A 25,171-nucleotide genomic window follows, 5' to 3' on the forward strand; every position below is an offset into this window, starting at 1 on the left:
CGGATTGTATGATGTTACTTTCACAACCAGGGAGGGAGCCTGTGCCCCCTGCATCAGAAACGCGGAGTCCTAACCACCGGACCGCCAGGGACGTCCCCACAATTCCATTTAAAGCAGATTTCCCAACAGTAGGAACAGGAGCCAGTGGAATACCTTCCAAGTGCTGACAGGAAATAGCTAACAATACATGTGAGATGACACGCCGGGAGCACAGCATGAACAATGTCGTGGCGATGAACGTGGACACGTGGACATAAACTCACCAAAGTGCAGCCTCCTAGACTAGCTCAAGAAGAAACAGAAGTCCCAGCAAGCCCCAAACTATTAAAAACATGATTCAGTAGATAAACATCATCCCATAAATAAGACACCGGGGGGCTTCCCTGGCGGCCGAGTGGTAAAGGCTCCGCCTGCCACCGCAGGAGACATGGGTCCCATCCCTGATCTGGGAAGATCCCACACGTCACAGAGCAGCAGAGCCCGGCAACCGCGACCACTAAGCCCGTCCTCTAGAGCCCGGGGACCACAACCAGAGAAGAGCCCTCGAAGCAACAAAGACCCAGCAGAGCCCATAAAGAAAGAAGAAAGAGAGAACAGGGCCAGGGATCTCAGGAGATGCTACCAAACTCTGGGGGAATGGACGACTGGCTGTCTACAGCCCTCCGGTGGACCGGGAAAGAAGGGGCAGTCTCTTAAACTCACTCTGTGAGGGTCTGAGGGAAGCCCTGCAGACAGTCATTCAAACAGCGTAAGAAAGGAAAATTACAGGCCAATCTCACTCAAAAACATAAATGCAAAACGCTAAACACAATAAAAGCAAATTCTGAAGAAGCTGCTAAAAAGGTCAGCGTGTGTCGGCCAGGGTCCCAGCTGCTGACGTGTTAGGACAATTCAGAGAGGATCTGTTTACAAAGCTGTGGTCTTGGAGGGAACCACCAGCGGTGGTGACTGTACGTGTGTGCGAGTCGCTCGGTTGTGTCCGACTCTTGGCAATCCCATGGATTGTAGCCCACCAGGCTCCTCTGTCCATGGGATTCTCCAGGCAGGAATACTGGAGTGGGTTGCCATTCCTTTCTCTAGGAGATTTCCCTGACACAGGGATTGAACCCGCGTCTCTTGCATCGCAGGCAGATTCCTTACCGTCTGAGCCACCAGGGAAGCCCGCTGTGACTGTGTAGCCCTGGGCTAGTTAGAGAGACGGGCAACTGCCTCAAGACCTGGAGGTGGGGTCCCTGAACCACGAAGGGGCGTGATCTACACCTTGGGAGGAGTGCCACCTTCAGGTAAGGGATCCGGGTGTACCCTTTGCTGGGATACAGAACCAAACACCACAGCTGCTGCTGCTGCTGCTAAGTCACTTCAGTCGTGTCCAACTCTGTGCGGCTCCATAGACGGCAGCCCACCAGGCTCCTCTGTTCCTGGGGTTCTTCAGGCAAGAACACCGGAGTGGGTTGCCATTTCCTACTCCAAAAAGCACCATAGACTGGGGCTTTAACCAACAGAAATTGTCTACTGTCCTGGAGGCCCGAAGTCCAAGATGAGGATGTTAGCAGGGCTGGGTCCTTCCTGCCGTCGTGAGGACTTGCTCGGGCCTCCAGCCTCACCTGTGGATGGCCGTCTCCCCCTTGCTTCTCTTCACATCACCTTCCTCCCATGTGTGTCTCTGTGAGCATGACTTCCCTTCTTACGGGAACACAGTCATATTGAATCAGGGCCTACTGCAACGATCTCATCTTAACGTGACCCCCTCTCCGAAGACCCTCTTTCCAAATCAGGTCACATTCTGAGGTCCTGGGGGTTCGGACTCCAGTCTATGAACCTGGGGAGGACACAATCCAACCTGTAACACTGAGGTCATCCCCGAAGAGGGAGCCAGGGAAATCAGCAGCCCAATCTCACGCTTCCCTCTCCCCTGATCTCCTGCTGGGCTCCCCCAACCCGAGGGCACAGGAGCCCACTGATGCAGCCCGTCAGGGTCAGCGGACGGGGCACAGCGCGACGTGGGGAGGAAGTCCGGAGCAGCCCACAGAAGGTAGCTGGCTCCCTCCCTGACTCAGCACAGCTCGCTCCAGGAATGCAAGGCTGGCTTGATGTCGGACCATCTATAGACGCATGTCACCTCTTTAACAGATCCACACTCCACACCCACAGGGAACAGGGTTGGGGAGAGCTCACACCAAGCAAAGGTCTGGGGGCACTGAATCCACAGCGTTCCTGGAGGCCGAGAATGGGTGGTCAGAGGCTCCAGGTCCACCAGTGGGAGCTGCTGTGCCTTCCGGGGGCCGGGGTGCCAGCACCGGCCTCTACCACCCCAGCTGCGGCCCACACGAGTTCCAGTCCACTGAAGGCTCTAAGCCCCACCCACACGCTGGGGCAGCAGGCACCCACCGTGGTCATCTCTATTCCTCCGGCTTTGCCAGGGGGCCAGGCACCATCCTGGTAATGTCTGATCTTGTCCCGACAACTCTGTTCCCTGCCCTCCCAGCCTCCCCAGCAGCTGGGTGTGGTCACGAGACCCTATTCGGGCAGACAGAGCGAAACACAAAATCTGCTGGAGGAGGGGTCCCTACGGAAACCCGTCCTCTCCTGATAAAGGGGCTGTGGCTGACCACTGGACTTCCTGCTATGGGAGCGAAGCAAAGGTCTCCAGCCCCATCAGTCAGGTCTGAACGCAGTCCTGACTGAGACGGGGCAGAGAGGGGAGGGGTCTGTGCCTACCTGTGTGTGTGACGACGGGGAGGAACTGGAAAGGACCTCCCCAGGCCTCCAACAGGCCTCCTAGTACCTCAAAAGACTGAGTGGAGGGGGAGGGGCAGCACGGGACAGAACGTTCTAGGCAATAGTGGGAGCAGGGTGAGCAAGGGGCCTGCTCAGTTTCATGAACACAGGGAGGCCGGGGTGGCCGGAGCAGTTTGGGGGTCAGGGCAGGGCAGAGGAGGGTCCGAGAGCAGTCTGGCTGGGAAGGTCCCACCCGCATCTCTTGACCTGAGTCTACAGGCTGTGGGGCCAGACCCCTCCCGGTGGGGTCGCAGGCTCCCTTCTCCACTGAGAAAGGGCAGCTGGGGGCTGGCTCAGGGGGACCCCAGCCCCGAGGGCCCATCATCCACAAAGCTGGGTGGGGGGTCATGGCCTGGGAGGAAAGGCAGGGCTGGGGGGCTTGGGCAGAGGGGCCGGCAGTGTGGGTGGGGTCTTGGAAACATCTTTATTGGCAGCAAGGAGGCAACGGCAGGACACAAGGCCCCGGGGTAGAGGGGGGCTCAGGAGGGGCTCGCAGGTCGCTTGTGGGGGCGAATCCGGTCGTTGATCCAGTCCACGTAGTTGGCCACGCGGGTGTAGACGCCAGGCTTGTTGAGCCTCCCGCAGCCATCGCCCCAGCTGATGATGCCGTACAGGTAGGCCACGCCGTTCTTCTCGCAGGCCAGTGGTCCGCCGGAGTCCCCCTGTGCAGAGCGGCCCGTTAGGGCCTGAGACCCACCCAGAAACTGCCCACTCCCCCTCACCCCAGCCTCCTGCACCCCAACCCTGAAAGTGCCTCCGCAGGGGTCCAGAGCTGCCCTGGGATGCAGATTCTCAAGGTGGACCCCTTTCGGCTCCAAGCTCCAGGTTGGCGGGCTGTCCAGGCTAACCTGGCAGGCGTCCGACCTGCAGTCGAAGTAGCCGGCACACAGCATGTTGGGGCTGATGTCGGCCCCATACACCTCAGGGCTGCTGCACTTGTGGTCCGCGACCAAGGGGACCAGTGCCTCCCGAAGCGAGGGAGAGTAGCCGCTCACATCTGCAGGCCGACACGGGGTGTGGGGGTGCTCAGGCTGGGTCGGGCCACCACTCCTGGGGGCATGACCCTGGCCCCCTGCCCGAACTCACTCTCATCCTGGTGGCCCCAGCCCGCTATCTGGCACTTGTGTCCTGCGGGGAAGGGGCTGCTGGGCTCGGGCAGGCAGATGGGCTGGACGAACTGGGAGCGGACGGCGCAGCGCTCCCCTTTTTTCTCCAGCCGGATCAGGACTGGGCGGGAGAGAGGTCGGAGGTCAGCCTGCCGCGCAGGGGCCGTGACAGCCGAAGGTAGCCACGGAGTCACACGGGTATAGCCCGCGGGGCCGTGGGGCTGTGTCCTGGGAGGCCCCAGAGGGAACTGCAGACAACCTTCCCCCTCCTCCTCACCTTCTCCCTCCCTCCGCCCTCCCCCAGCCCCCATCTCTCCCATCCCTCCTGGGAGAGTCTGAGGACTCCCCCAGGCCAGCCTGGTGCGGCTCCCCGCACACGGCCCCGGGCGGAGCCTCACCGAGGTCGTGGTCACTGGGGTTGAACACCGAGTACAGAGGGTACGGGATGTACTTCTCGATGCCAAATGTCTGTGTCACGTCCGTCGTGCGGTTGAAGAAGTGCTGGCCCAAAACCACGGAGACGCTCTCCCTGGGGGGGCTGTGCAGCAGGGGGCTGGTGGCTGCACGACCCTCAACCCTGAGGCTGGCTCGCCCCTCCTTCGACACTGTGCAGGGCCCCTGCCCCCAAACCCTGGGGAGACCTGAGCAGGGGTGCAGCGGGCTGTAGTGTGGTGGGGCGTGGTGAGCTACGGCCACACCGACAGTCCTGGCAGCACCACCTCTAAGAAGGCCAAGGCCCGCGTGAGCCGGGGGCCTCTCATGTGTCCAGGTGGGCTCAGTGCTGAATGGGGCCCAAGTTGGTGCAGGTCCAGGTTGGGGGACGGTTCTGCCCGGTGCCTCTGGCCTGGAAGCAGGGCTTCCTATGAAGTCACCCAGGGGTCCAGGAGCCTGAGCACTCCTCTCACCCGCTGGCCCCCATCACACCTGCCCATGAACATCCTGCTGCAGCCACCTGCTTGGCCCAGGCCTGGGACCACTGCTCTGGGCCCCCACCCGCAGAGGGTGGGTACCTTCACCCGGCTGGGCCCCTCCCCTGATGTAAGGAGAGATGCTGGCTCCCGTCCTCCAGTGTGTTAACCACCCCCACCCCACTGCGCACAGGGGAGGCTCCAGGGGGCTTTCCACAAGTCCAGTGGGGAAGGGAGCGGCCCAGGCCACAAGCACTCAGCACGGGGCTGGTGCCGACTGCACACCCCCGCGGTGTAGTCCTTAGGGTGACTGGGGGAGTGCTCATTTCGGACTCTCACGCAGCCAGACCCCAGCATGCCACAAGCCCCTGACCCCTGGGATGACACTGGACCCTTCCCCCTGCCCCGAGAGAGCCCCTTCCCCTCAAGGCAGAGAATTTAGGAGCAGTGGATGGGCAGGCTTTTCCCGGCTCTGAGCTCGCTGCTCCTACCCCTGGGTTGTGGTCGTGGGCCTCGCACCCTTGACCCTGACCCCGGACGCCAGCCCAGCCGTCCTCCCCGGGCCCCTACATGGGGCCACCTGCTCCTTCTGGGCAGAGGCGGGGCCGGAAGGGGCGGGGCCTCAGGGCAGGCCACGCCCGCCGCCCGCCGCGCAGGCGCGCCGCCCCGCCACGCCACGCCCACCGCCCTGCTGCGCAGGCGCGCCGCCCCGCCCCGCCCCGCCCCAAGCTCCAGACCAGGGAGCTCCCGGGAGAGGACCGGCCACCGGGACAGACTGGGAACCGCGCCCCAGGGCGGGAGCGCGGCGGCTCCTGCAGTCTCCCGGCCCAGCACCGAGCTGAGCGCGGAGCCCCACCTGAGTCAGAGGGGCTACGGGGAGCGGAGGGACCGAAGGACGGGGCTTACACGGGTAAGGCGGGGACGCGCGGGTGATGCTTCGGAGCAGCGGGCGTGTGCGCGGATGGCTGGCGGTGGAGCCGGGACGCCGCGTGTAGGGCCGGGCGGGCGGGCGGAAAGGCGGATGGTTGGAGGCGGGACACCGGGATGGATCGTGGACACTGGGACCCAGGGCCGCTCACCTGTTAGAGAAGCAGTGGGCGGCAGACACCACCCAGCAGGTGTGGACGAGGCTCCCCGCACAGAAGTTGTTCCCGATGTAGATGGCGGCCAGCCAGGGATGGGAGCCGGGCAGCGAGGAGGAGCCGCCGATAATGCGGGGCCGCAGGAAGGTCCTCTTCTTGTGCCTCTTGCCGCAGGTCTGGCGTCCAGCTGGTCCAGCGGCTTCGGGCCCAGGCAGGGTCAGCAGGGCCTCGGTGGGCGGGGGCTGAATCCTGGCAAGGGATTCTGTGGACACAGATCACTGGATCACGCCGCAGGTCCTGGCTGTGTCCAGGATTCTCTAGGCCTACAGTGGTTCACCTGCCTCCAGCCCCAGCCTAGGCAGCCCCTCTTAAAGAAGAGCCCTGCTCAGGCCCAGCTCTGCCCTTGGGGGGGTGGGCACAGGGCTTACTCTGAGCCTGTTTTTCTCATCTGCAGGATGAGAACTGTGCCTGATCACAGGCTTTGCAGAGCCAGGGTGGCCCAGCAGGCCTGGCAGGGGTTCCTGTCCCTTCCAGCAGCCTGGGACCCCAGAGCCAACCCTGGATGGGTCAGAGAGCCCTGGGGCAATGGGGCCAGAGGGCAGGCTGGCCTCTTGGAGCCGCCTGCCCTCCAGGGGCTGACCTCAGGGACACCCAGCTATCCGTGTCCGTGGGGACCCTCCGGGCACAGTGCAGAATGCCTGGGCCCCCTGACCTCTGGTGCCGACCCACTGCGTGGCCTTGGTCCAGCCCTGCTGTGGTGAGCCTCAGTCTCCCCATCTCTCAGATGTGCCCGTGGTCCTCTGGGGAGAGGTGGCCGGGCATGGGGGTAGAGTGAGGAGGCCCCAGTGGGGGTGGGGCCAGCCCGGTGCCCACCCTGCTCCTCCCGAGACCACCTCCAGCTGCGCGCACCGCAGGCCGCCAGGCGGCAGTACTCCCAGGAGAGGGCGCTGTCCTTCACCACGTAGCACCAGGGCCTCTCGTCCTTGTCTGGGTTCCTGGTGGACAGGGACAAGTGGGTGGGCGGGGGTCAGAGCCCCTCAGAGGCAACGGGGGAAGATGGGGATGCCTGCTGCGGGGGGGGTCCTGACACCCCCCCACCAGCAGCCTCTGCTCCTGCAGGTGGCCCTGAGCCCCGGCCCCAGGCTCCACTCCCTGGGCGGCCTCCCGAGCAGAGGGGTCAGGGCAGTGGGGACAGTGCTGACCGGCAGTAGGCATGGGGGCCCAGGCCCAGGAGGGCCGCGGCACCCACGGAGTCCACGTGCAGCTCCTGGTAGAGCAGGTCGGAGTTCCAGGGCAGGCATCCGAGGCCTGAGGCCGCCGTGCTGGCCACGCCTCGGTACTCGGTGCCGGTCCCCACGAAGCAGCGCTGGGCAGGCACTGTGGGCGGCGGGAGTGCTGTGAGCCTGGGCTGTGGCCGTGGGGCCCACACTGCTCCAGGCTGGGCGACTCACCAATGTTGCAGAGCCGCCCGGCATAGCCTGGGGGGCAGGCGCAGACGGTGGTCCCGGTGGCCACGATCAGGTGGCAGGAGCCGCCGTTCAGGCAGGGGCTGCTCAGACAAGCTGGGGGAGCACTTGGGAGCTAGGCCTCAGCCCCGAGCCGGGGGCGGGGGTGGGGTGTCTAGGCCTGGTTCCCGCCCCAGTGCCCCTCTCTGGTGGCCCTTCCCAGAGCACAGGCTCAGTGACATGGCCTGCCCCGCCGGGCTGCACCCTCAAGTACCTGTGTGGCGGGTCCCCTCACAGAGGACCTGGCCCCCTGCGCACTCGCACTGTTCCACGCGGCCCTGGTGCACGCGGGCCCAACGATCGCCCGGCTCCAGGTACTCGTAGCGGCTCTCATCAAAGCACTTTGCTGGGGCGGGGGGTGAGAGGGGCGGGGGGGGGCCGGGAGGGGGCACAGTGAGCCGCTGCTCCCGCCTGTGGCCAGCGCCCTGCCGCCCCGCCACCCCGCTCACCTGTGCCGCAGTCCTGGCCGGTGTAGGCCTCAGGGCAGGTGCAGTGGTGTGACTCGGGGTCCTGTGTGCTGGAGCATGAGCCTCCGTGGAGGCAGGGGCCAGAGGCACAGGGGTCCCGGGGGGCTGGGCACACGCGCAAGGGAGGGGGCCGTCTCAGAGTCCCGCAGGCTTTGGGCCCCCACCCACACCGTGATACTCCCTGCTTGCCAAGGGCCTGCCGCCTTCAAGATGCCCCTTCTAAGGCTCCTCAGGGCGTGTGTGCCCTGCAGGCCTCTGCCCTCCCCACTCCACCCCTGCCCAGCTCTCAAAGCCTGGGCAGGCAGGCCTCTGGCTCCGCATCCAACACCCCAAGAGCCGGACCCCGACAGGCAGCACGCTGGCCCTGGAGCGCCCTGCACGGGGACCTGTGGGGCCCAGCCTGACCAGCAGGGGGCGGCGAGGCCCCAGCAATAGCCAGAGCAGCTCTGTGGCCCCCAGAGAGGGCGGGACCCTGCCTTGTGGGTGGGCGGGTGTTCCCCACTCCTGCAGGCCCCAGGCTGATGGCTCCTCCAGCCCCCAGGCCTGCAGTAGGATGAACCGCAGACAGGACAGGAGCCCCTACCCCAGCTCAGCTCCGACTCCCCACAGGAGATCACGCCCACCCCCGGCTTCAGACCCCCAGGCACCCACCTGGGCCCCCCTGGGGAGCGGGGTCCTGCACACAGTAGCCCCAGGCCCTGTCCCGGTCGTAGTTGTGAGTCGTGGCACACCTGGGGGTGAGGCGGGTGCTGATCGGGGAGGGCACCCAGAGACCAGCTCGTCCCGACCCCGACTCAGGCTGGCTGGCTGGCCGCTCTGGAGCGCTCTCCCGCTCAGGCCCTCATTCGTTCACTCCACCTGCTGGGTGCTGGGCTCAGGCCGGAGTCGGGAGGGCAGAGGGCGGGAGGGCCTCCAGGGTGGACTCGGGGGCGCGGGGACCGGGACCCACCACTTCCTGTGGGCGCTTCCCTCTGCAGTGCAAGAGTGCAGCATGCGGCCGCCGTAGCGGAATGGGAACCTGCAGGGCTGCCCGGCCTCGGTGAGCACTGCTGGGGGGGGACATGGGGGTCAACGGCTCCTGCGCCGGATGCCTCCCTACCCCCATCACCCACCCCACTCCACCCCCCGGGGCTGTGGTGGTCCCCCCAGACCCCCGTCTGGGGGTCACCCGCCGCCGCCTCCAAGAAGCCCTCCTAACGCACCTGTGCCCCCAGGGCCGTTGGAGGGGGCTCCCCGGGGCAGGGGGGTGAGCCCTCCACCAGGGGGCCCCTCTGTCTGGGATGCTCCCACGGCTGCAGTGCTGGGGGTCACAGGGGTCACAGGAGTCACTGTGGCGTTGTGTCCTGGGGGCTCCCCTTGGCTCTGGGAAGGGCCGAGAGGGCTGTGATGGGGGGTGTGGGGCGGGCCCCTCACACGAGGACCTGCCTCAATTTGCATGTCAGCGTCCTCAGGCCTTGGAGTGGGGACCAGGGGACACCGGCCTCAGCTGAATACTGTCCCCTCCCCATCCGCCCAGTCCAAGGAGCCAGGACACCAGCATCACTGCCACCCGGGCTTGAATCCTGGGGTTGGGGTCAGACGAGAGCAGCTGTGTGGCTTTCAGAGCCCCCCATAACCTCAGACACGTGGACCCAACAGGCCCAGAGGGCAGGGACCAGCCCCTGAGCCCCCAGGCAGGGGACCACCAAGTTGGAGCCCCTGGCCTCCTGTCCCCCAGGCCCGCCCAACACGCCCACCTCGGCCCTGAAGGTCCGCTTTCCCCACGGTGGGCCCCTCACCCCGTCCACACCCAGCCTTGACCTCACCCTAGGACCTGGAGTGGGCCTGGGGGAGCCTGTGGTCACAGAGCCGCGGGGTCAGCGCTCACCCTGGCAGCCTGGGGCTGCACCCCGCGAGGCAGCAGCAGCAGCAGCAGCAACAGCAGGGCTGGCCTGGGCGGGGGGCAGGGGCTGGCGACCCAGGCCCAGCACCCCATGGCTCCTCCTGGGCTGGCGTGAGGAGCAGCGGGACGCGGGAGCAGGGTGAGGGTCAAGGCCGCCGGCAAATGATTAACCTTGGCTGCCTCCCGTGCCGGGAGGCCCGCACGTCTGCCGTATCTGCCGCCCGGCTCACCCTGCCTGGGCCAGCAGTCCCCTCTTGCCTCCGCCATGCTCTTCCTGGACCTGACCGCGTCCTCCAGGCTCAGCATAGACGCCTCCTCCAGGAAGTCTTCCAGGATGACGTGGAAGGAAGAGGCCTGGACCCCCCAACCCCAGCTTCCGGTCCCCACCCAGCCAGAGGGCTGGCCACTGTGTACTTATGAGCTCTACTACCCAGAGCAGCTGTACGTGCTGGGCCCTTTGGCACGGCCCCATGGCAGGCAGGAGGCCAGGCGCAGGGGAGCGTATGCACACTGGGGTGGGAGTTACGGACAAGGCCCCGGACAGGGGCCTCCGCTGCCGCCCTCCACAGCATTTCCATCTGTCCCCTCCCAGGGTGAGCCTGGGGTGGGGCCCCCGTGCGAGGGGAGCAGGGAGGAGGCCTCCCCCCAGCCCCCTGCCCCCCACAGCTCCTGGACCCACAGGGACGCGGCCTCAGGAAGCCCAGGACCAGGACCACCCGCGCTGTCCTGCCTCCCCCATCCCGAGCCCCTGGCCAGGCATCTGGGCCCACTGAGACCCGGCTTGGGGCCCTTCCCTGGTCTGGGGGCACTTCGCTCCCTGACCCATGAACGGGGATGGGGTGTTGCCCCCCAGACACGGAGTCGTTGTGCCAGGCGGCCTGTGGCTTGTGACTGCAGCCGTGGGCAGAGCTGCTCGGGGACCCTCTTCGTCAGTTTGAGGGGGTCACGGAGGCCAGGGGGCCCCGATCCCTGTGAGCCGGCTCAGCTGCCGACACGGGGTGGAGGGAAGGGCTGGCCCAGGGTGGGGATGGCCTGGCGCTGCAGCTGCCTTGCTGGGCACCCCAGATTGTCCTCTCTGGGCCCTCATTTGCCCTCTGTGCAGACAGTGCAGAAATGGGGGGCACCCAGCTTGGACGTGGTAGGTGCTGGGCCCTCTTCCATGTGGGCACCCTTGGGCTCAGCTCAGGGCACAGCCCCGTGGCCCCGGGGGCACTGAGGCTTAGGGCCCTTCTGCAAGCCTGGAGGGCGTCTCTGTGGGCAGGGCTTTCTACACGGGCTCCGTCCACCCAGGACCTGGGCCCGTGTCACCATCTCTGCCTCCCTCCACCCCGTGCCCTGCCCCCTGGCCTGGCTGCCACTCCCACCCCTCCGGACCCCTGCCTCAGGGCCTTTGCACAGGCTGCCACCCTTTCCCAGGCTTTCTTGGGCAGGCAGGGCTCCCCCGACACAGTCACTGCACAGACTGGCCTTGCCAGACCACTTGTCTGAATGAGGCCAGGGTCAGGGTGGCCTGAGGGGTCCCCAGGCAGAGCGCCACCCCCACTGGTGGCCGCCCTGAGAGGACGACCCTGTGGGGCCCCTGGCAGATGGTGTGAAGCAGACAAGACATGGCCTGGATGGGGCAGGACCTCGGCCAACCACCCACACGCTGGGCCCCGCGCCCCCTTAGGTCAGCCTTGTTTCCCTGCCCACCTCTGACCTCGCCCCACTGAGCTGGCCCCCCGTGACGTGCCGGGGCCACGGGGGCCACAGCTCCCTGGGGGAGGGCCTGTGCCCCAGGACCCAGCACGAGGCCGACAGTTGGGTCCACTCTGACACTTTATTGCGGGAAGGCTGGGTGCCAAGCAGCAGGGGCAGGGCCAGCCCTCTGAGCCAGCCCTGGTGGGCATCTGAGGCCAGGCCACCGGGGGTGGCTGACCTGGCCTGTCCGAGGCCCCCGAGAGGGGCTCAGCTGCCCTCCCTCAAGACCACTGTTCTCCACGCACGTGCCCCAGCCGGCAGCCCGGGTGCAGGGTCTGCAGGGTTGGCCAGCAGGGACGGGCCGGCGGGCGGCAGCCTCAGACGAAGGTGGCATGGTGTGGGCTGGCCTTGGGCTTGGCGGGCCCCCCGGGGACGGGGCTCAGGGCGGGGCGGGCCGACGTAGGGGCCCCGCTGGCCCGTGGCCTCCAGGGGGCCGTCCGCACCCCAGGGATGCTGCCGGCTGGCCCTGGCAGCTCGCCAGCGACTCGGTCCACGTCCACGACTGCGCTGACCGGGGGGCGTCGGCTGCCTCGAGCCCCGCCTGCTGTCACGGGGAGAAGAGAGAGGCTATCACCCACCTGCGCGCCCTGGCGGGAGACCCCAACCACCCTCCTCGCTCAGACCCTGCCAAGGGGTTCCCGCACCACCACCCCCTCCACCCCGTGCGTCCTGGGGCCCCTCGGCCTGTGCTCCGGGGAGCACTCAGCAGGTACCCTGAGGAGGGTCCCAGGCCGAGGGGGACAGTGGGCTCCGGGGAGCAGGCAGGGTGAGGGCAGCTGCGGTCCTCAGTGCTGGGGGCAGGGTCTGGGGGTGCCTGGCCTGGGGGGCTCGGTGTGCTGGGACCAGCAGGGCCCCTCGTCTGGCAAGGGGACGCCCGGGGCTCCCTGCCTGGGTCCAGTGCAGCCAGGAGACTGGGAACGGCCCACCCAGCGGGGGCCCCTCCGGGAGGAGCTCAGAGGCGGGACAGCTCCCCTCTGCCCCACTCTCACCCCCTTGTTCTCCTTCCCTGGGGGGGCTGTCTGCTGCCAAGGGGCATTGGGCAGGCGGTCGTGACGGGGGCTCCTGGGAGCACGGAGCACCGGGTGGGGCTGTTGCGATGGGCTGGACCCTGGGAGCAAGGCCCTCCGCAGGCACTCGGGGTCTGCACCCACAGGCAGCGCTGCTGGCTTCTCAGGGCCGTGGCCCCCTGGCCAGGGCGGGACAGGGGCCCCCCAGGGCCCTCCCGACCTGGCCCCACCGTGGTCCACCTACCGGCGGCTGACTGGGGGCGTCTCAGCCTCCCAGACCCCGAGCCCCTTCGGGCCCACCTCCATGCTCTCCCGCTCCGCCGGCAAGACCGCAGGCCGAGCGCCCCTTCCTCCAGCCTGCCTGCTGCTCAGAGCAGCCAGGCCCTGACTCCAAGTACCCGCCTCACCCCCAGGAGCTCCAGGCTGCCTGGGACTGCCTTGGAAGCTTTCAGACGCTGCGGTGGGCAGCCACACCTCCCAGCCCACCACCCCAGGTGGTCATCACTGCCCTGTCCCCCTGGCTGGTCCCGGGTGGGGCCCTGGCAGGGCAGAGGTGTGGTCCCCGGAGTCAGGCGGGTGTGGGCAGGGCACAGGGCACTGGGTGGGCACCTCAGCCTCAGTCCCGACACGGGGCTCCCCAGGTTCACCCCCAGGACGGGCGCCAGGCTCAGGGCCACAGGCGGGACTCCAGGCCCCGGTCGGGCCAGGTGTAGGCGGGGCACAGTGTGTCTGGGGTGGTCTCGGTGAGTCTGAGCCAAGGACCCGCTGATGTCTGGGGTGTGGGGAAGGTGCCCCGGCCCGGCCCCCGGTGGACAGGCTGGAGGAGGGGGCTCCAGCCCAGGAACATGGGGTCCAGCTCCCCTGACCACCTCTCCCGGCCTGTGGGGAGGTGGCAGGAGGGGCCCCCATGGCGGGTCAGCCTCACGCCTCCCAGGGGTGCTGCCCGGCCACAAGTGTCCCACTCGGGCAGTGTGACAAGGTGGGGGTGGAAAGCGGAGACGTTTGCGAGGAAAGCGGCCTGTCCAGGGCTCCCAGGGTCCACACGGAGCAGCTGAGACTGGAAGCTCCTCCCAGACAATCAGTCCTTTGGTCATTCAACAAACATTCCGTTTGGGCCTGTCCCGTGCTTGCCAGTCGGCCCCCAGGGCCAGGAAGCCATGGGGTGGGGCTGGTCTGCCCCTGGATCTGGAGCAGTGGGGAGGGGCAGAGCTGCGCAGTTGCTGGCCCCCATTTGGGGCACCTGTCTGGAGCGTTAAGAGGCCTGTGAGCCGTGGGGCACGGCCCGCTCCTGTCAAGCCCTGCTCAGACCCTCCAGGAGGACAGAGGCTGGTGAGCGGGGTGGCCCCAGCTGCGGGCCTTCTGGCACCCAGGCAGCTCGCGAGCTTGGGACGGGCGCGTCTCAGGAGGGTGGCTGCAGTCCAAGTTCCTCCTGCTGCCCGGACTTGCTCCTCCGAGGCAGCGGCAGCCCCAGGCCTGTGATTCAGTGTCCGGGGCCCAGCCCGAGTGGTGGGCGGGCAGGTGTCACAGCCTCTGTGCCAGGGCCTGCCCATGGGAACTGCTCTCCTGGCCTCCCCATGACCCTCCTGGCAGGGGCAGAGCACAGAGGACCCCCCCACCCCCAGAGCTCGAGGGCCACTGCTTCCAAGGGAGCCAGGCTGCCCTGTACACGACGCTCGCTCCTGGCACCAGCTGGCCCCAGTCGTCTGTCCCACGTCCTCCAGACCCTGCATGTGGGGCCGGAGCCGGAACCCCAGTGCCCACCTCTCAATGCCCTGGGGATCACAGGCCCAGCCCCCGGCCGACTGGATTCTGTGATTCTGACTGGCACAGCCAGCCCCTCCCTGGGGGCACCCTGCTGGAGCCCTCACAGCAGCTGGGACCCAAAAGCCCCTCCCAGGACCCTCCGGGCAGCCCCCGGCCAGTGGCTGGTCTGCTCTGGCCCTCGAGGCTCCACATCAGCAGAAGGACCCTCCCCCGACGGCCCTGGTGCAGCCTGACCCCTCGGCCACCCCCAGGGTCACTGTCTGGCCTCAGCCTCTGGGCCTGCTGGGCCCTCACAAGGCCCCCACCAGCCCTGGGAACCCCATCCCACTCGGCGCCCTTCTGTGGAGGCTGCCTGGGCCCCCAAGGGCAAGTCAGGGGACAGCCCAACCGAAGCCTTGGTTCGCCCGCAGTTCCCCCCACCCCGGCCCCCAGCGTGTGTCTGCGATTGGGGGGGGGGGGGAGCGCCGGCTCAAAGCCCCTCCCTCTGCAGATCTCTACTGAGCACCTGCTGGGTTCCAGGACTCCAGCCCATGGCAGCACAGGCAGGGTTGGGGAGGGCCACACGGAACCCAGGCAGGCAGACCTGAGGGCAGGGGTGTGGGCAGGGCTGCCCCGGTAGAGGTGGCGGGGGTCGTACTACCAGCCACCAGCGGCCCGTGGCTTCCACTGGAAGACACCCAGAGGTCAGGTGGCATGGACCACCTGCGGGGCACTCGGGAGAGACACGGAGAAGGGGACGCAAGGGGGAAGGACACGCAGCAGAGACCCAGGGCCAGCGGCCAGGAGGCCGGAGTTGTCCTCACCCACGCCAGGGCCTGGGGATGGGTGTTGGGCCAGCTCGGTCAGCCCCGGGGAGGCCGGGGAGCCGGCCAGGTGGAGACGGGAGCCCGAGACATCTTGCGGGAGGTCCACTCAGGTCCACCCTGCCCAGGGAAAGGCCGGGGTGCTGTGCTAGAAGGGGGGATCTGGAGAGAGCCCTGGCTGAGGGCTGCCCTCCCGGGACCCCCGAGCACCCACGTGTCCCTGAGAAAGTCCAGCAGCCACCCCGTCTGCCCAGGAAGCTAGGTGTGCACGGTGGGGGTGCCCCTTTGCAGCCCGGACGGAAGGGCCAAGCTACTGCTGGAGAGGGGACAGCTGAATGGACACAGTGCAAAGGAGGTGGCCGGGGCGGGGAGGCGCCTGCAGCAGGCACGCGGGGCTGGGGTCCGGGCTGGGGAGAGCTGCACAGCTGTCCCAGGCAGCAGCCCGCTGCGGAGCCAGGCGGGCTTCCCCGGGGGTCCCTGGCCCGGGGCTCCCGCCTCACCTGGGCTATAGCAGGTGAGACACGCCAAGGCTGTAGCTGCGGGGCGGATGGACAGGGGCAGAGGAGCTCCTGGGACTCGGGGCCACCCCGAGGGCTCGCGGTCTGGCCCCTGCACTGCCCAGTGGAGGGCGTGGCCCTGGTGTGGGCCTGTCGGCCTGGGTGACTCGCCTCCGGTTTCCATGGAAGCCGAGTTACTACGCCACAGCGACCCCTGGAGAAGTGACTGCAGGCCCCTCCTGCTCTGGGGACTGGATGTGCCTCGGGGGGCCCTGGACTGAGTCCCCAGGGCGGGGGGCTTCCGTCCCGTCCAGTGCTCCTTGGGCTGAGCCCCCGGCAGGGCCAGGATGGTGGTGAGGGCTCCTCGGGGAGGGTAAGAGAGAGGCTCGACCAGGACCGGGACCCAGGCCCCACTGCCCAGCGTGGCCAGGCAACAGGAGGGGGAAGCCTGCCCAGCGCCTAGCTGGGGGGCGGGGGTGGAGGGACACACTTCTCTCAGCCCAGCGCCTGGCTGCAGGTGCCACAGGGTCAAGCCTGCACCCAGGTATGGCACCCCGCTGAGTGCTCAGCCGGGGGCAAGGCCAGGACCCACCCCGCCCGACACCTGGGGGCGACGGGGTGCTGGGCCCGGCCCCACCACCACCAGTCAGTGCTGCAACAGCTCCTCTCCTTGGCCTTGAACACCTTGCTGTCTTCCTGGGAACACAGGGCCCTTCCAGGTGACTCCCACGCCCTTGCCACACCCACCCACGTGGACAGGGACATCTCAGCCCCCTGGCTGAGTGAGCCCTGAGCCCTCTGCAGGGCCCTGGACGCTGTCCTTGGACCTGACACTCGCTCCGTCGGGGCCAAGGACTCACACCCACACCCAGCCAGTACTCCCCGGGGCAGGGCGTGCCCACCAACGCCCAGGGTTTTGCTGGATACCAAAGAGGTTAACAGGACCAAATCCACAGCAGGCCATGCGGGAAGGCTGTGCCCTGCATGGGCACGCGTCCGCCCAAAGGCCTCCAGCCCTCAGGCCCTGACAGGCCTCTGAACATGGGCGCTGGGGACCAAGGCCCACCACGATGGGACCTTCTCCTCGGGGTGGTGCAGAGCTGGCAGCCCTGGGCTCCACATCTCACAACCTTGCGGCATGGGCATGCTGTCTCTCTCACCCTGGACAGAAGGGTCTCGTTGGCCACCCTCTAGGAAACAGCTCATAGCACCTAGAACTGGGAACGCACTGCAAACCTGCCGGTGGACCCCAAGAATAAGCACACTGGCCTAAGGGTGCCCGCAGTGCCCCACTGGCTGGGGAACCCCTGGTGCTGTTCTGAAGCACCAAGGTGAGTCCGAGGCTCATGGGAGGAGCACCCCCTAGGACACCCGAGGAGGCAAGCATCCAGGGCTCCCACCTCGGTGGGGATTGGGGGGCGGTGGGGGTGGCCACGGTGGTCAGAAGCTACTGCCAGCACTGGCATGACCCGGGTTCCTCTGCACCAGTGCACTGGGGTGGGTGGGGTGGATGGGGCTCAGATGGCCCCAGCAATGTGCCGGGAGACGCAGGGACCCACCGGTAACCCTGCCCAGGCTCTGGAGCGAGGAGCAGAAGACAGAGCTCGCACTGGGTAAACCGCGTGGGCTCGATGCCTGAGCAGAGTGTGGAGCCGGGGAGGACGTGGCTGGACCACAGGCAGCCAGCATGCCTGCGCTCCGGGTTCACGGGGGGCGAGGCAGAAGGACCCGTCTGCCTCACACAGCAGCGCCGGCACCCCCCACTTTCAGCCATCTGACCCCTAACCCCCGGGCTCAAGGAGGGGAGAGCCATGCTCCCCGTGTGCTGTGTCTGCCCGTCCAGCACCGCCCCCTCCCCCATCCCGCCCTTATGCAGCTCTGTCTGCAGACACACCCGAGGCGCCTAAGTGTATCTGGAGTGGTCTATTTCAAAAGCCAGTATATTAAACAATGAATTACACGGAAGTGTGCAGTCTTTGCCATGGATTAAAATACATCTATCGTTTTCTAAAGAGAAAGTGGGTTTTCGAATGAAGGAGGAAAGAGTTTCCAAGCAGTCCGATGGTCAGACGTAGGGTTTATTTCTCCTGGAGGAGCACAGATGCAGCCGCACAGGTGTGCAGGGGAGACGGGGTCGCAGAGCAGGCCACATGCGAGGAGGAGCCCACCCACACAGCCGGTCCTCCAGAGCCACCCCGCGCACCGAGTCAGCCCACCGCGGCCCGGGGGCCCCAGAGATGGCGGCTGCGGGTCCCGGAGGACCCGTCCCAGGCAGGACTCAGGCAAAGGGGGCCTTCCCGGCCGCGGAGCAGCCCACAGGGAAGGTCCGTGCAGTCCAGGAGGCGAGGAGCCGCCCCGCGGGCGTGGCCCTCTGCAGGCGGAGCGATGTGCCCGCCCCTGAGCCCCTTCTCCAGGAGGCCGGGGGCCTCGCTTTCCCGGCCAACATTCATGCGTCTCGGGACCGGCTCACGTAACACGTCCACGCTTCCGTTTGGCGGAACCGTGCTGACCTCCCGCGTGAGGGAACTCCAGGCCCGCGGGCCCCCACGTGCTCTGACCGATGTGCAGAGGGGGAGCAGCCCCCCGCGGCCGGACCTGGGGGTCACTGTGGGCCTCGGGCTCTAAGCCACACAGGGCTTGCTCAAGACAAATTTTTCTTTCAATCGAGATTAAAATACTGAAAGTGCTAGTGTAAAAAAATCACACGCATTTTTCAGAAATCCGCAGGGCCCTGCTTGGTGGTGGCATCACCGCCCGGGACTGGGCACAGGAGCAGGGGAGCGCCAGGGCCCGGCGGGGGCGCCACTCACGAGCGCCCCCCACAGGAGGCCTCCTCGGTGCCCGCTGCCCCCTCCCGCCGTCCCGGCCACTCCCCGACCTCAGCGGCGCTGGGTCCTCAGAGAGGGCGGGGCAGCCCGGACACGCCCGTCACCGAGGAGGAAGCACGCTGAACCCTCCCTCGAGAGACTCCGGGCGGGGGCTTCACTTCCCACCGCCCTCTCGTCTTAATTGGAAACTGTGTGGACAGCGCCAGGCGGACGGCGCGGGGCCAGCGGGAGGAGGGCAGTCAAAGGGGAGCAGGGGCGGCGCGCCCGGAAGTACCTGGTCTCGGAGGTGCGGCCGCGTCCCGCGGGGCGGGGGGCGGCGGCAGGAACGAGCTGTTGGGGCTGCTGATGTCCCCCTCCCCCGTGAGCGTCAGGTCGGCCACGTGCTCGCCCTCCTCGGTCTGGACGCTGCCGGCCTCCACTTCCTGTGCTGGCGGGCTGGGGGTCCCGGGGGCACCGAGGGGCAGGCTGTCGCCGGAGCCGGGGCTGCTGGCCGGGCTTTCTCGGGGCTGGGGTGCCCGCTCCTCGCCGTGACCCGTCACGGTTCTCGGGCCGAAGGCGTTGGCAGCGGCTGAAGGGGAGGGGGCGAGCCCTGGGGGGCTGGGGGGCAGACGCAGGAACTCGGGCAGCACGAGGTCCTCCTTCCTCAACAGCCCGCGCTGGTCGTCTGCTCTGCTGCTCTGAGCTTTGGAAATGAGCTCAAAAAACTCTGGCAAGAAATCCCACATTGACCAGGTTTTAGAGCGGGTCCCCTCTGGCCCAATGCAAGAGCCTGTCTAGAAAGTTCTGTCCCGCTGCCCCGGGGCCTCCCCACCCTCTAGCCTCCACCCAGAGCCCGGGAGGCTGCAGGCCGCGGGCACGGTTCTGGCCCTCCCTGGACTGGCTCTGGGCGCCGGGGCAGCAGCCACCTGGTTCCCTTCTGAGCAGGCGGGAAGCCGCTGACCATACACCACGGCCTGACAGAGCCAGGAGCCCAGGTGTCTGGTGCCGGTGAACTTGTGTGCGGGCGTCCTTGGGCACCACTTGGGCCGGTGAGCGATGCCTGGCCCTCGACCCCCTCCTGCAGCCCCAGCACCCCTGGCCAAGTACTCTACCTAACTGGATGGTCCCCAGAACCTTTCCTGTTCTTGAAAGTGCAAGTGTTAGTCGCTCAGTCGTGTCCGACTCTTGGTGACCCCATGGACTGTAAGCCCCCCAGGCTCCTGTCCATGGGATTCTCCAGGGAAGAATACTGGAGTCGGGTGCCATGCGTTCCTCCAGATTGTCCCCACCCAGGGATCGAGCCGCGTCTCTTGTGTCTCCTGCACTGCCGGTGGGTTCTTTTTACGGCTTGCTCCACCTGGGAAGCCTGTTCTTACCCGGGTGGGTTCTCAGCTGTACCTCGAGTCCACCATCCCAGGTAGATGGTGTCTACACTGAGCCTTCTTGGGGTGAGCTTAGCTAAGGTTACAGTCTTAGCTTCTGCCCAACAAGGAGCCTGAAACCTCACACCTGAGGGCGCTCAGAAGGCGGGCGCTTCGGCGCAGGCGCGGCCGGGCAGCGCAGGAGCTGCGACGAGCCAGCCGAGCGGAAGTGCTGCCGGGTTCAGCCGTTACAGGGCCGCTCAGAGCGGGGCTGCTCCTAGCGCTTCTCTGTTACAGGCTTCTGGAGAGAAAGCTTCCCGCCTCCCTGCCTCTCATGCGCTGCCCTCCTTCGTCCTGCGGTCCGGGGGCAGCGTAGGCGGCCAGCCCCACGGCCCGACACACAGCGTCTCCTCCCGGCCTCTGAACGGGGCGGTCAGTGCAGCCAGGGCTCCGCCTCACCTGGGACCCGCCCCCGCGAGGGCCCGCCCCCTAGCAAAGGCCCGCCCCCTGGCAGGACCCGCCCCCTGGCAGGACCCTCCCCTCGCGAGGGCCCGCCCCCCCGAGGAACCGCCCCCTGACGAGGGCCCGCCCCCCCGAGGAACCGCCCCCTGACGAGGGCCCGCCCCAGGGACTCTGAGCCGGACCGGCTGTGAGGGGGACACAGAGACCACCACCTGTTGCAGCCCCAAGCGGGGGCTCCCTAACTCCCGAAGGGCCCGGCCCTCGGTCTGAAAACTGGGGCTTTAGTAAGGATACACCGACAGCTGCAGGCCCAGGCGGGTGACTTCTCAGTGTGAAGGGGTCACAGTCACCCCAGTGGCATAACCCAGAGAAGGTTCTAGGGATCCTACGCATTCATGAAAAACGTGCAAGTTTTAAAAAGTACACGTACCCTCTGCTTCGTCCAAATTAATTTTCTGAAATTTTTTTTTCCCAATCTTTGCAATAGATTCTTCTCTCTTTGAAAGCCGGGGCTCCCTAGCATTCTTCCCATTTTCTCCTTTAATTTTAATAGAATTAGACTTGCCTAGCGTCCTCTCCTCTCCCTGTGTCAGAAGGAAAGTCAAAGTTCCACTCACGTTGCAGACACAACAGCAGTTACATAACAGGGGACTTGGAAACAGACTGCGCGGATTTGGACTTTACATGAGTTGCAAAAGTCAATTGCAATAAAGACTGCGTGTGAGGCACACACACCCACCCAGCAATTCCCAGGCCAGTGGGAGCGGGCAGCACAAAGGCGCCCTAGAAGAACCCCCCACCCTGGGGCGCAGGCCCGACTGGAGCAGAGAGCCGCGGGGGCCACCACCCCAAGCATCGCAGGTGCGGGGCGAGGGGAAATTACCGTAGCCGAGTGATTCCTGGAGCTGGCATTTACAGCTGTGCTCTGTCTGACCGGCGCACTTCTCTGTTTATCTGTGGACACCGAACACAGTTGAGATAGACTTTATACTGCAGTGAACTGCAAACCCATCTCCAGATCAATACAATGACGTTTATACATCCTTGAGAGCAAAGCTGCACGGAAGCCAAAAAGGGCCTCTGAAAGGGCCTCCTGGGGACTGTTTGGCACGAGCGCCTTTACAAAGCGGGAGGCTCTCACATTCATTACGTGTTTTCAACCAAGGCCACTGCCCCAAGTCAGGGCCACAGGCTGGCCCCCAGCCCTCCCGGTGCACGGCCACTGCTCTGGACCAGGACGGGCCGGCGCAGACCTGCCGTCCCATCTGCAGGCAGCATTCCGCACACACCTGCCTGCGGCTGCACCTTCAGACTTACCTGTGCACACAGGCCAGGGGGTCTGACCATATCAGACCCTGGAGGGGGCGCTGAGCACCCGCACCCTGCTCAGGCCACTCGCCCCCAAGACCGGCCGCCGGGCAAAGGGAGAGCGCACTGCACTCTCAGAACCCAGATGGGCCCATAGGGGGACGAGGGGCTGCGCTGGAGCCCCAAGGGCAGAGAGGCCACCACAGCGCACGTCACCCAGGGAGTGACCAGTGCCCCACTTCAGAGCTGAGTCAGCCCGGGAAAAGGATGGGGCAGCTCCTGGCACGGCCCTCCGCTCACCCTGTTCAGTGGACTCCAGGGGGTCCCTGCAGGAGACACGGCCCCACTACCCTCCGCCTGGGAGGGGCTGAGTGCCCCGGAGAGTGCCGGTCCCTCCAGGTGACCTGACAGCGGGGATCACTCTCCCTGAGAAGCCACACGGTCAAGGTCAAGGCCAAGGCCAAGGCCAAGGCAGCGAGCGTGGGGAGAGCTCCACAAACCACTGCCGCCTGGTGCACAGGCCCTCGTCACCGCCCCACCAAGCCCCACCTCAGCCACCACTGGGCCCGGAGCAGCAGCAACGCTGCCCCAGGAGCAGAGCATGTTCCAGGGCACATTGGGGCGGCCCGGACAGTCCCGGGGTCTCGGCAGGTCTTGTCGCCCTTCTCCCAGCAGAGGAGACTTGCTCAGCGAGGCCCCAGCGCTCCTGCCCACAGTCAGACACCCGTCAGGCTTGAGCTCAGCCATGGCGGGGAGCTGCCGGGCCCCGGGAGACCCTAAAGCCATGAGCAGCCCTCTGCGGAGTCACGCTGAGACCCGGACAGCAGAGCCTGGGACCCGGCATCTCTCCGCTCACCTTTCCCTCGGGAGGGGTCCTTCTCCTCCAAGATGACCCGCTGTCCATCCAGACTCGAGATGGGGGCCCCAAGGTCCAGGGGCTCCTTCTCTCCACTCTAGAGGCAGAGATGGTGGAATGAGCAGCCCACGCAGGCTGGAGCTCTCCGGAACAACCACATGTGGTCCTTCTGCCAGCAAGACCACCCCAGGCTTGATGGAGTAACATAGACCTGCTGACCCCAGATCCTGCCACCTCGGCAGGGCTGGCCGCAGACTCCTGACGTGGAATGATACGGATCCCAAGCGCTGGCAGGCCTGCCCAAGTGCGGGCACCCTGAGGAACCCACGCGAATGGAGCTACCACCCAGAGCCAGCTGCGGGCTACACCGAGTCGGGTTGAAGACTCGGGGGTGGGGATCACGTGGTGGCACCACTAACAGCTGTGTCCCCAAGTCAAGCTGGCCGAAGCCTCAGGACCACTCTCAGCCTGGAGGGGGCGACCCCCAGCCCACCTCGCTGGTCCTCAGTGTGCCAGGAAGCGCGTGTGGGGCTTCTCGCCCCTCCCTGAGAGCAGGAAGCAGGCAGGTCTGAGGCCCAGGGTCCTGCCCTTCTCCCCCCGCAGCTTCTGTCAAAAAACAATCTGAACGTGCAGTCTGGCTCTTGAACCTGATACCCAGCAAAAGCTCCAGCCAAGTGGGAAGCAGACAAGCGGTCCAGGTGGCTCACAACCTCCTGGCCTCAGCGGCCCACACCTCGCCCAGAAGGGTCCGAGAGAGGTTCCCAGGGCAGCCGTAGCCTCGCATTCTTCCCTCCCCAGTTCCCCCGGCCCCTCCCCTGCAGCGGCTGGACTGCCCTTCTGGCTCAGGCCCCAGCAGGGAAGGAGCCCCGCCCGCCAGCCAGCCCCCCAGGACAGAAGCCCCACAGCGACCCCATGAGCAAGCTGCCCTGACTCCCCCACTTTACAGATAGGGCTACAGGCACAAAGCGTTAGCTACGGCTTAGGGTCACAGACAAGGGAGGGCAGGGGGGCCACGTGGCACCCAGGCCGTGCCCTCTCCATCGAGCATATGCTAGACTCTAGATTCTGGGGCAGCGCTCCCCCCATCCCCTCCCCCACTGTCCCAAGCTGGTGGGGGGAGCCCTGGGTTCCCCTCAGGACTGGTCCTCTGGCTCACTTCAAAATTTCTGAACAATTGTGGAGCTCATCTCAGAGAAAATAAAAATCCTAAAAATACTTGCAACTGTAGTTCTGATATAGGATATTTTGTAAAGAAAGGAGAACACAGGCCAATGGGCCACAGGTGCGTGCTCAGTCGCTTCAATGTGTCCGACTCTTCGTGACCCCATGGACTGTAGCCCACCGGGTTCCTCTATGCATGGGATTCTCCAGGCAAGAAGTGGTTTGCCATTCCTCCTGGAGTGGGTTGCCACTTCCTCCTCCAGGGGATCTTCCCTACCCAGGGACCTGTGTCTCCTGTGACTCCTACGTTGCAGGCACATTCTTTACCGCTGAGTCATGGGAAAGCCCCCAGTGGGTCCCGAGTCACATCTCAAAGCAAACACGCGCTGCGTGTGGGGACAAGTCCGAGCCTGCTGGCCCCAGTCTCCCCAGACACCCTCCAGCAACACGGTGGGAATCTGCTCTGTCCCTCCTTAATTCGTTCACTAAGTAACCCGATGGCCGGCTGGGAAATGCCAGAGCACCAGCAGACCCTCGGCGTGTGGGCAGCCGGGCAGTTAGCGGGCACATGAGGGGCTGGTGTGGATGGATCGGGCAGCTCCCGCCCTTGAACTGAGGTCTGGTCAGGTGTGCAAATGGCGGGAGGATGCAGGATTTCCCTTTGTTTCTTTTCTTGGCCTCCTTGGGCCAAAACCCCCAAATCTCAACCCAAACCCAGAGGGCACAACGGAGGTACAAACAGCGAGCGTTTCCACTGCAGGATGAGAAGCAGGTGGGCGCGGGTGACGACCTCCCAGGGCTCCGGGCACTGCCAGCCGTTGCTCGCCCCCTTGCAATGCCACAGCTCTCTGGACGACTGGGAGCAAACTGCGTCCCGGCAGGCAGGCGCTCGTGGGCAGCTTGGTACACACAGGGCCCTGGGTCCCTGGTCAGCCTGGTCACTCACCAGCCGGGCCACCAGCTCATTCAGGCGCAGGCCGTACTTGGCCGCCACGGGACGCAGCACCTCCGTGACGGGCTTGCTGGGCTTGGCCTTGAGTCCCACCGATCGGTTAATCGGCACCAGATCCAGCCTGGGCAGAGGGGGAGAAACAAGCACACCTCTGCCACGTGTGCGTGCAACCCTCACGCCGACGCTCTCCCTCGTGAGCACAGCAGCACCCACGGAGTCGCCATCACCAGGGAGGCCCAGGTTCCACAGGGAGAGCCTGTGGGGGCTTCTCCAGGGCCTGGGGGCTGCCAGGGCGGTCACAGCCAGCAAGGAGCGGCCACCCCACGGGACGGCCCTGTGCTGGTGCAGCCCGATGGGGGTCACCGGCAGGAAGCGTGACCCTCTGGCCCCGGGCACTCCTGCCCCTTCCAAGCTCACAGTGGGGGTGTTGGCCCTCCAGTCCCAGCAGAGGGGAGGCCAGCAGAGCGGAGGCCAGCAGAGCAAGTGGTCAGAACTGGCCCTGTGGCTCCGGAAACCTCACGGAACCAGCAGCTGCGCTTCTCTTACCGGAATAAAGTGCGTTTTTCTAGACGCAGGTCCCGGGACTCCAAGATGCTGCTGTCCTGGTGCAGCACAAGAGGCTTCGCGCACACGGAAGGGACAGAGAGGGCTGTCAGCGGGGCCAGGCGCTCGGCCGCGGGGGCACGGCGCCGCCGCGGGGCCCGGAGAGGGCTGCCTGCAGAGGG

The 25,171-nt window shown here is 66.3% G+C and overlaps 2 protein-coding genes across 2 annotated transcripts in view; both read right to left on the reverse strand.

Moving 5' to 3' along the window:
• Window positions 1-3,257: 3,257 nt before the first annotated feature.
• Window positions 3,258-9,821, reverse strand: HGFAC (HGF activator). The gene is made up of 14 exons (XM_052642140.1): window positions 9,714-9,821; window positions 9,049-9,208; window positions 8,796-8,892; window positions 8,498-8,577; window positions 7,829-7,951; window positions 7,594-7,725; window positions 7,326-7,436; window positions 7,077-7,251; window positions 6,784-6,869; window positions 5,872-6,136; window positions 4,283-4,422; window positions 3,865-4,005; window positions 3,627-3,775; window positions 3,258-3,440 (listed from the first exon to the last, which is right to left on the reverse strand). Exons 1-14 carry the CDS (start codon window positions 9,819-9,821, stop codon window positions 3,258-3,260), a joined length of 1,950 nt encoding a protein of 649 aa, XP_052498100.1.
• Window positions 9,822-11,538: 1,717 nt separating this feature from the next.
• Window positions 11,539-25,171, reverse strand: part of RGS12 (regulator of G protein signaling 12) — a 93,134-nt gene continuing 79,501 nt past the window's right edge. The window contains exons 11-17 of the mRNA XM_052641726.1: window positions 24,993-25,066; window positions 24,441-24,567; window positions 22,334-22,430; window positions 21,053-21,123; window positions 20,600-20,753; window positions 18,642-19,073; window positions 11,539-12,012 (exon numbers count right to left, since the gene is read on the reverse strand). Of these exons, the coding sequence (XP_052497686.1) occupies window positions 11,786-12,012; window positions 18,642-19,073; window positions 20,600-20,753; window positions 21,053-21,123; window positions 22,334-22,430; window positions 24,441-24,567; window positions 24,993-25,066 (1,182 nt within the window). The 3' untranslated portion in view covers window positions 11,539-11,785. The remainder of the gene's footprint in view (window positions 12,013-18,641; window positions 19,074-20,599; window positions 20,754-21,052; window positions 21,124-22,333; window positions 22,431-24,440; window positions 24,568-24,992; window positions 25,067-25,171) is intronic.

This window comes from Budorcas taxicolor, chromosome 6 (genome assembly GCF_023091745.1).
Source record: "Budorcas taxicolor isolate Tak-1 chromosome 6, Takin1.1, whole genome shotgun sequence".
Lineage (NCBI taxonomy): Eukaryota > Metazoa > Chordata > Mammalia > Artiodactyla > Bovidae > Budorcas > Budorcas taxicolor.